General features: G+C 35.4%; 1 protein-coding gene across 2 annotated transcripts; it reads right to left on the reverse strand.

Annotated features, from left to right (window-relative positions):
- Positions 1–7,603: 7,603 nt before the first annotated feature.
- On the reverse strand, positions 7,604–9,278 carry LOC108981360 (protein BASIC PENTACYSTEINE2-like). Of its 2 annotated transcripts, none has more exons than XM_018952475.2 (3): positions 9,146–9,278; positions 8,979–9,036; positions 7,604–8,799 (listed from the first exon to the last, which is right to left on the reverse strand). In XM_018952475.2, exon 3 carries the CDS (start codon positions 8,732–8,734, stop codon positions 7,892–7,894), a length of 843 nt encoding a protein of 280 aa, XP_018808020.1. In that variant the 5' UTR covers positions 8,735–8,799; positions 8,979–9,036; positions 9,146–9,278; the 3' UTR covers positions 7,604–7,891. The 2 variants fall into 2 exon arrangements, with proteins under 2 accessions (XP_018808020.1, XP_018808019.1); XM_018952474.2 differs by having other exon boundaries at positions 8,956–9,036.
- Between the last annotated feature and the right edge of the window lie 1,726 nt (positions 9,279–11,004).

Here is an 11,004-nt window from a genome sequence, read left to right on the forward strand (position 1 = left end):
AGACTAAACATATTCGATCTGTTTGAGGAAGTTCTAACTGGCTGTCGCTTGAACATCGGATGTGCATTTGGGACATCATGACCATGTCATGAGTGTTGAGAAATTCCACACGACTTAGAAATAAACTCTTCCTGATTTTTATAAGGAGTTAGCTCACTCCTATTAGGCATTTTATGGAGAGAAATTAATGTCTCTATAATGAGGGTATGGTATAAACGAGTTCTTGAACCCAATCGTATTTTTAATGTTCAGTACATGAGAGAAACCAAGCTAGCTACTTAATTCGAGAACATCAAAGTGATTTCAACAACTAAAATAATAACATAATTAATAGCTAGTAGGTCAAACATGCCTAATGATTTTTCGTACTATAGTTTATGCTCTTCTATATATAATCATATATTATTAATGGCATTTAATTAGGTGTGATGATCAAGAACAACTTGCTAGCTAGCTAGCTAGCTTGTGTAAATAATAGCAAGAACGTCCCTCAACAATGATTTATTACAAAAATATTACTTAATCTTTGTTGGGGTGTATGTGGAGATTTGTTTTGGAGCTGAAAAATGTGTTTGCTGAAAGTTGGCTCGACAGTTGGTTTGATCCAAAATTTGTTCAACATCGTTCGACATACTGCTCGAGCGAATCTCAAGTCCTAGAGTTCACTCGTGTCCCGCTCGACACTCTGCTTGAGTGAGACGCAAACCTTAATGTTCATTTGAGTCCCGCTCGACACCCCGCTCGAGCTAATGTTCATTTGATTATTCGCTCGAAGCGTGCTCGACACGCCGCTCAAGCGAAGTACGTTTTGCCAGATTAGGGTTTTCATGTCGTGGCTATATATATGTCATATTTTGACATGTCTTGGACGACCTTAAACATATTTTGAGAAAAAAATAATTATCTAGTAAGTGCATATTGTATGAGAGAAAGTAAAAAGTCCTAAAGAATGTGAGTTGAGATTGAGTGATTGTAATCTCCTATGATTAATAAGATTTCTACAGACAATTTGTCAAACCACGTATATTGTGCATCGTGTACTTGATTGTGATTGCTTTTATTTTATTTATCATCGTTGATGTGTGTATTTTGCATAACATTTCACAACAAATCTTATCATCTATATAGATATTGACATTCGAAGAGTAAGTCAATATTGATTTACATGAAAGCTAGGGGGCGGGAAAATGGAAAGAAAACTGCGTGCATGAGGGCAGGCTGTTTTGGAGCAGGAGTACTTAAACATGTATGGAGTTTATACATATATGGATCAGCTTAATCAGTTAATTAGCTTCAAAATGCAGATTTCGGTTTTTAGTTCTGCAGATAATTGAAAGTGAAAGTACTGCAGGGTTTGTATAGATGCATGGAGTGACCACACAATATCATGAGTGTGCATCCTGCTGCATGTACATCCTTGATGATCCTATGGTGACAGTTCCTCCGGAGGTATGTGAAGAGATCGACATCATAATCTTCATGTCAATATTAATGTTAACCTCAGACAAAGTTTAGAGTGGTTTTATTGTACTGATGATGATCTCTGCCATGTCCGTCTCGTTCTTTTTTGGTATTATTAAATATTGCAGAACCAGGCTCTTAATTAATTGCATGTGTACACGTGCTTTTAGGGCATCATGCTGCATGGATATGTTTCATGCATGCACCTGACCCAGTTTTTGACAATTTCCACATGGAACACCCTCAATAATTTACTTGACTGAAACACTTAAAACATACACAGCCAACCAGCACAGAGATTGAGAAATTAGAACACTGAAATCTCAGAAGAAACATTTGCTTTTAAACTATAATATTGTGGGGGCATGCAGTACGTTGTTGTTGGTGGCCAGGAAACCAGGGAAGCAAGTAAGTTCATGCATTTATTTATCTAATCGATCGTGCTCTGAAATGACTGGTTCAACATGACAGTTTGAAGGAGAAAGCTGTCCTTTGTTCATCGGACATTAGCATATAATATTGCTTGGCTGGAGAATCCACATCAGTCTCTAGACCTGGTTACAGAATCAAACACCAAACTGGCCTCTATCTGTTGCATTGCCAAGTAATTATTTTCTAGTACTGATCAGTAGGAAGAACATTGATCAATTTGTTTTTGCTATAATATATGCGTGTGTGTGTTAAGGTTTGTGTGTTAAGGTTCATATATATAATCATGTCATTAGTATTATTATTTTGTGAAGATTGCCCGTGTTGACGGAACGTCATAGTAATGAGTATACTTGCATTGGATACAGGCATTGTGTGCTGGCTGTGTTCATCACAGACTAGCATTGAGTAACGCATTTCTTTATGCCTGAGAACGTGTCTCATTGCCCTGTATCAGTAATCCTTCAAAGGCATCGTAAATGCAACAATGACATCACAATTTCTTATCAGTAAAAACTCTCATTTTAATTCAAAGTTTAATCAACAAAATACATTATAACAGTGTCAGATTCTCCTAGATTTTATTGTATATAAAAACTTACTGAATTGGTTACGTAAGTAGCAAATCAAGCAAGCATCTCCCAATGGGTGTGTGTGTGTATCTAGACCAGAAACTAATGTCATATACCCATCCATAGACATTTACAAATTATTCACTAGATATATCTCGATTTTTATCAAACCGGCCTAAAGCAGATTCAACAGAATCCAATAGCCCTACTATGGTCTACTATGGTGACAGAGTAGTAGTCCTGGATCAGGAAGATTGTCATCAAACTTAATGAATAATGTGACTATTATTTTAATATGCAGTATAACTTTTTTTTTTTTTATAAGTAAAAAATTATATATATCAAATGGAGAAACCAAGTACACTGAATGTATATAAAAAAAATACACTATCCAAAATGACCCAAAGAGCCCGTGGAAAAACAATCTAAAATACACCAGACCCGACCCTAATCCCTTGTTTCACAATGCCCTCCCTTTAGACTTTCTTCTAATTGAGCTACAATATGCAGTATTACTGACTATCATAGTCTCCTAAATAAAACTGCTAGATATAATTGTAAAGTGCACAAGCGACGCGCAATTGTTTTGAAAAATAGTAGAATCCATTATTAAAATATTAGTTTTTTTTAAGTGAATCTCGTATTTACTTACTTATTTTAAAGAAATTGCACGGTGCTCGCATTTAATAACTGCAAATATCATTTCTAAAAAAAAATAAAACCAAAACCCCCAAATGGGCCTTTGGCTTGTTTCCTTAAGATTAGAAGAGAGAGAAATCAATCTGCTATAAAAACATTTCTGAAGCTAGCTGCTACTCCAGCAAACTCGTCATTCTTAATTATTTATGTAATCCCTTTTTATGACCCTCTGAATTATGCGCCATTCTTCCTCAGCTGGAGAAAACTCGGGCTCAAGTTTCAACTTTCAAGGTGCAGAAGCCTTGAGATTTTTTGATGCTCTAGAATTGCATGTTTAGCAAATTAGCATACAGCAGAATGCTTGTTGAAATCTTCTCTATTTAGTGGGAGATAGCAATGACATGATAATAGGTCCATCTCAGCAATGGGACCGTTCAACTTTTATCCACATAACAGCCGCCTTGCTGTCTTCCACTCCCTTTTGAATAACATCAGCTTCAATGGGTACCAGAGAGTTTAAATTATAGCATATACAAATATGAGTAGACTCAGTTATTTTTACAAAAAACCTATATCACCCTTAGAGAAGGTTGAACTATGGCATAATCTTTAGGAACTACTGGCAGCTCATTCAATGACTTCTGCATCCTCTATGATACCGTATTTGACTCTACTTAGTTCACATGCTCAAACTTCTTTTCTTCAAGCAATTGAACACAAATATTCACACCAGCAAGCACTAAGCACTAAGCAGCAGCTTGTTTAACCTTTCTGCTTTTTGTTCTTGGATTTCCGGTCACTGCATAGTTCTCGAAGCAATAGGTTCAATGGTCACTTACACTTGGTTTCTGTCTACTTGTCTACCACTGGAAACACTAGGCTCTCTGCTATGAGAACAGGTTCTAACAGGATCAGGAGATGTAAAGAGAGTTCAATGGGATCCATATAGACAACTTAAAGAGCCAACACTACCAAATCTATCTTGCATAAAGATAACATCCTTTAGAACTTGTAGTTCAAGTCAGATAACACAAACCACTTGCAAGTTGACCAGCAGGAAAACTTGTCAAAGTAATAGATCACAAGTTCTTTAAGGCTCCAGGCATTTGGTAGAATCTCACCTTGCCACAAGTTACCAAATAAGTAGTAAGTACATAGGTTTCTTCCACTGCCTGAATCATTTTTTTATTTTTTTTTTCACAACCCAATCTGAATCCACATTACCAACGAGTAGGCCACAATCTGATTCTCCCTTATAAAGTTACTAAGAATCTCTATCGCAAGCCTCTAGCAAAACGCTCAACTAAATATAGCCATGCCACTGCCTCATCCATTAATTTCTCAAGGCATAACCAAGAACCTGTTAGAACTCATCCATTAAATGGTTAAGACAAAGCACCGTGGTTATTAATGGCTTTGTGACTGGATTCTCAATTGGTGACCCCAATAGGGGTACTCTTACCATTACTCATTTATTGTTTGTAGATGACACAATAATATTTTGTGAAGCAGACCGTAACCAGGTTTGGGCATTGAGGACACTTCTACTATGTTTCGAAACTACATCTGGTTTGAAAGTGAACTTTGACAAGTCAAAGCTGACGCCAATTGGCAATGTTCGTAACACTAATTGGCTAACACTCTTGGATGTAAGGTTTCCTCTCTTCCTATGCATTACCTTGGTCTCCCGTTGGGGGTTTGCCTTGAGGGCCAAATCTATCTGGGATAGAGTGATCGAGAAAATAGAATGTAGATTAGCTGGTTGGAAGAGACTACACTTGTCCAAAAGTGACAAGATCACCTTACTCAAGAGCACCTTGTCTAATTTACCAACGTATTTCCTTCACCAATTCCATCACGTGTGACGAACCGAATTAAGAAACTTTATCGGGATTTCTTATGAAGTGGCATGGAGGATGGATTCAAATTCCATCTAGTCAATTAGGACAAGGTATGCTCCCTAATCTCATCTGGTGGTTTGGGAATAAAAAATTTAAAGACTTTTAATCTAACGTCTGGTGGTTGTGGCGATATAATATGGAATCGGTAGCCTATTGAAGTTGGTGATTGATAGCAAATATGGAAGTGTGTGGGGGGGGAGGGGGGGGGGGGCGATTTTTACTCATCACAGTAGACTTGTGTTGGGAGATGGCTCTAGAAAAATATTCTGGAGCGACCGTTGGTGTGAGAATAATGCAAGGAATCATTCCCTTCAGTTTTTCGTGTTGCAAGTGAGAAAGAAGGTTCAGTGGTTGATCTAATAGTGATATCTGGGGAACAAGTCCAATGGAACATTAACTTTAATAGGGTGGCCCAAGACTAAGAAGTTGGTAGCTTTGAGGAATTTTTTAATTCTCTTGTATTCCATGACAACACCGAGTACTCCATGTGTTGACTCGTGGTGGGTACCTGCAGGTAAAGGCACATTCTCGGTTTGCTATTTCTATAAGTCTCTCACACAATTGTAAAACATTCAGTTTCCATGACAAAAAATTTGGCGAAACAAGGCACCTCCTAAAGCGGCATTTTTTGCTTGGACAACATCTCTTGGTAAGATTTTGATGACGGATAATTTTGGGAAGCGCAGGGTGATTATAGGAGATTGGTGCTGCATGTGTAAAAAAACTAGCGAGACCGTGGATCATCTCTTACTGCATTGTGAGCTTGCTAGAGCGCTATGGGACGATGTGTTTTGCAGACTAGACTTAGCTTGGGATATGCTCGCCTCAGTGACAGCGTTGCTGGCCAGGTGGACAGCGCAAGGAGGTATCCCACAAATCAAAGCTATATGGAAGATGGTTCCTATCTGTATCCTATGGTGTTTGTGGCAAGAGCAAAATGATCGAACGTTCGAAGACAAGAAGCGCACAATAGAGGAACTTAGATCTCTTTTTATTATAACTCTATTTCTATAGGCCTTAGCTATAGATTTTAATGACCCTGATGTTCATGACTTTCTTGTATCCTTTGTTTCTTCCTATATGGGTGTTATCTCCTGTATATCATCTTGTATCTTGTGTACTTGGACAGTGCCTATAAAAAACTAGGACAGAAACTTGATATTTAAGAAGGAAAAGCCCTCCAAATTCATATAAAACCCACAGTACAAATGTTCTAACAACATATGAACATGTGTACTACAAATTCTATCATCACCTGACCTCAAGAAATGCCAACCAAAAACTACCATCAATTTATTATGTACAAAATAAACATGATAATCTGCCTCTGCCTCTACCTCTACGATGGAAGCTGCATGTCGCCAATCTACCAACATTTACGAAACTAGATGAACTATCCTCTCCCAACCCATACCAAGAAAACAGCATCCCCTGAGCTAGACTCACAGCTAAATAGACTTGTAGTATACTTGTACTTCTCTTCTTAAGTAAGGAGGGGGTCTGAGTTTGACCCACCATAAGTGTGATTTTTACAAAAGTCTATGGGTTAATGTGACCAGAGGAATCCTATCATTACAGGAAAATAAAATATTAATAACAAAAGGAAATAGACTCACAGACTAGCATTGAGTAACGCATTTCTTTATGCCTGTGAACGTGTCTCATTGCCCTGTATCAGTAATCCTTCAAAGGCATCGTAAATGCAACAATGACATCACAATTTCTTATCAGTAAAAACACTCATTTTAATTCAAAATTTAATCAACAAAATACATTATAACACTGTCAGATTCTCCTAGATTTTATTGTATATAAAAACTTACTGATTTGGTTACGTAAGTAGCAAATCAAGCAAGCATCTCCCAATGGGTGTGTGTGTGTCTAGACCAGAAACTAATGTCATGTACCGATCCATAGACATTTACAAATTATTCACCAGATATATCTCGATTTTTATTAAACAGGCCGAAAAACAGATTCAACAGAATCCAATAGCCCTACTATGGTCTACTATGGTGACAGAGTAGTAGTCCTGGATCAGGAAGATTGTCATCAAACTTAATGAATAATGTGACTATTAATTTAATATGCAGTATTACCTTTTTTTTTTATAAGTAAAAAATTATATATATCAAAAGGAGAAATCTATTACATTGAATGTATACAAGAAAACACATTGCCCAAAACGATCCAAAAAGCCCCTAATGACCCAAAAGGCCCATGGACAAACAACCCAAAATACACCAAACCCGACCCCAATCCCTTGTTTCTCATAGAACTAAAACTCTACCTGAACACCCAACCCCAACCCCTTGATTCCCGTTTTCACAATGCCCTCCCTTGAGACTTCCCTCTAGTTGAGATACAATATGCAGTATTACTGACTATCATAGTCTCCTAAATAAAGGTATCACAATTAAAATTTAATGAAGAAAAAATAATAATATCTTCAGCTTCCAAGTAAATATTTGTGTGAAACATAAGTGGTCAAATATTAAATAGAACCCTTGCAACTTATCATGATGCATAAAAAAATCTTCAGAAACAACTGTCTATTGCTAATGGAAAAGTAGAAATCTTTTAGGCAAAATTCTCGACCAGTCAAATTATGAATGAGTAGGAAATAGATAACATCCTGAACATGACATTTTGGTCAGGAAGAAAACTTTTGCTGCAAGAATCCAATACATTTAGCATTACATCCCTTTTCCTTAGAATTGAAATTTCCTAAACACGAGAAGGAAGGAGAACAGAATGATGTATCTATAAAACATAAAGCATGACATAAGATTCATTGGGAATATGCCTCTGCTAGGAGACGGATACATATATACAAGGTAAACATGCTGACCATAATTGAAGATCATTATGAAGATCCACTGAGTACATCTACCTGATGGTGACAAACTTGTTTGTACCATGTTTAGCCCAGTAGGTCCTCAAATTGATCGGATTCGTGAAGTTGTAACCTTCTCCTGCAAGTTTCTCTAAAACCTTCTTGAAAGCTCCTATACTCATTTTTCTACCTGCAATCCTAGCTCCACGTCGTTTGGTGCTCATTGGCAAGGGATACATTGACATAGCAGTGGTACAACATGCAGATTGCCACCCACCAGAGCCCCATCGATAACACTGCTGTGGTGTCCCAGTACATGAGCAGACAGGTATGGGAATCCCTGATATGTCCATGTCAACCCCATTAATAGCAATCTCCGTGGTTTTCTTTGTGGCGGTCCTTGCTCGCGGAGCTGAAGTACCACTTCCCGTCTTTGGTGGACGAGGGGCTCTCTTAGTTTTCTTCTCTTTGGGGGATTTCGGGGCTTTGACTGCCCGCCTTTTCTTAATAGGTCCGTTTTCCTTCTCAATTCCCGTCTCTTCTGCACTCACCGTCTTTTCTTCCTTGGGCAAATCAGGTGGTAGAACCATGTCTACATGATGAGCTGAGGATGTCTCTGGCAAACCCCCATAACCAGGGTATCCAGGTAACACATTAATGTATCTCTCTCTCTGATTAATCCAAGCATCCCTGACGAACTCCATGGGGAATCCAGAATGCGAAACCCCAAGATCCCTATGCTGAAAAGCTCCATTCCCACTAGCCATGGCCACAGCATTGCGTCCCCCAATTAGTGGTTTTTCGGGTATGGAGGACATGAGCTGAAGACCAAGATGGCTTCTTGCTGGTTCATAGTAACCCCAATGACGCATTCTCAAACTATTATCTCCATCCATCGTTACCAACAGTATTTAAAAAACCCAAAACCGCAAAAACAAACTACAAATCTCCAACTTTGATCCTAAGTACACAAACAGCGAAACAGAATCAAATAAAAAAAACGAAATGGCCGAGAAAAACAATAATCAAAACCAAGGAGGAGAAAAAAAAAAAAAAAAAAAACAAAGGCATGCTCGGTAAGATTAATATGCATAATTGAAGCCTAAAACGCCATTACCTACTAAATGAAAGATTACCCACATGAATAGAGCAACAACACCGTGTTTGGGTCAAACAGATCTTCGGAAATTTCAGATCTCTGAAGAAAAAAAAAAGCAAGTGAATGGATAAAGGAACAAAGAAACGCATCTAAAAAGAGACCAAAATTTTTGAAACAGATTGAGAGAGCCGTAAGATACGGGACTTACCTGCGAGATAAATGAAATAACTGGGTTTGGTTTGGCTACGTCTTCCCCTCTTCTGACGGGAGAGCGGCAGGACTGCAAAGGCACGAGAGAGTATCGAGATGCACGCCATTACAGTGCATGTACTGGATTATACTTGATATTATATAAATATAAATATATGAAATCTCATATATATATATATATATATATATATTATAAATATATGAAATCTCATATATATATATATATATATAATATTTAGCTGCGAAAGATGGAGTCTTTGTTCCTCAGGTGACCGGAGTCCTTGTCAGGACGTTACTTGCAAAGTTAAAACTTAAATGTTGCTCCTTTGATAGAATTTCTTGACTAGGATTGGTTTATTGGATAAAGTTTTCAACATTTGATTTTTCAAATTAGGCATTGGCCATTTGTTATAACATTTTAAACTTAGAAGAGAAGTTTCAGTAGAATCTTTTTAAATTAAATATATAAATTTGACGTGAATTGATATAATATTTTAAGACTCGATTTGGATCAGAGTTTAAATGAGATGAAATGAAATGAGATATTTTAAATAGTAATTAGATTTTTTGAGTTAATATGATATGAGATAGTTTGTAAAATGTGTATATTTAAATAGTGAGATAAAATGAGATAGTTTTGACTTTTTGAGATTTGATAAAGGAAAATATTAAAGTCACAAGTGGGTATTCTCAAATAGGATCCCAGCTGGTTTTTTTTTACTTAATGATTCAGTATATATATTTTATTGATGTTGTGAATTTTTTAAAAAATATTATTTAAAATGATAAAAAAAAATGCATAAAAAAAACACACACACTGGGCGGGATCCTAGTTAGGATCTCCCATGTGTGAATATAGAAGCACTATTTGATAAAAGGGTGAGTTCCACCAATGATTGAATAATAGTTATAATTATATTAATAAAAAATAATATTTATGAGTAATTTAAAAATCCATCATAAATAAATTTAAATCTCAAAATATTTTGAAAAGTTGTTGGCTGAAATTACTCTATAATTCCCAAAAAAAAAATCTCTTTTTAAAAGATATTATTCTTAAAGATAATATTGTTTTAAAAAATAATTTAAATTCTAAAATATATTGAGAAGTTGTTGGCCGAAATTTATAATTTCTCTTTTTTAAAAGATATTTTTATCTATTTATTTTTCTATATATAAGAAATTCATCACTTTTTATTTTAATTATAAATTATAAAAATTTTGATTATTTTAATAAATAAGTATATGAATTATGTTGTAGATTTGTTTTAAATAATTTATTAATTTAGAGTTTTCTAATAAAACTCTAAAATGCACTTGTATTCAATACTCACAAAAGTATCAATTTTTTTGTGAAAATATATTATTCTAATAATGACTTATTGATTATTCTATTTTAATCAAAAAAGATTTTCTTTTACTATATGGGATTTTTTTTATTGATTATGTCATAAAGTAATGAGATAGATTTGAAAACTTAGAGTTAAAATAGAGATGTGAAATTAACCGTTTGGATAAACAAAACTATGTCATCCGTACAAACTATAAGAAATAGTTTCATCTCATCTGACAAACCAAACCGGGCCTAATTTATCATAAAAGAATATTATTATCTGATTATTACTTAATCATTACAACTTCCTCAAACTTCTAAATAAAACACACAAAAAAACTCAATTTTTTAAAAATTTCAGAATAAAAATAATATTCTAATAATATTTTAATTTTATAATATTTTTATTCAATTTTTTCTTTATTATTTCTCAAAATCCCATGAAACATCATAATTTAAAATTTTTCATTATTATTTACAAACTATCTCACAACTATTTACTGATTTCTCATCTCATATGTGTA

Source organism: Juglans regia, chromosome 6, assembly GCF_001411555.2.
Source record: "Juglans regia cultivar Chandler chromosome 6, Walnut 2.0, whole genome shotgun sequence".
NCBI classification, from domain to species: Eukaryota; Viridiplantae; Streptophyta; class Magnoliopsida; order Fagales; family Juglandaceae; genus Juglans; species Juglans regia.

Coding starts and splice junctions, on each gene's coding strand:
- LOC108981360 (XM_018952475.2), bottom strand. CDS start 8,734: ATGGATGGAGATAATAGTTTGAGAATGCGTCATTGGGGTTACTATGAA.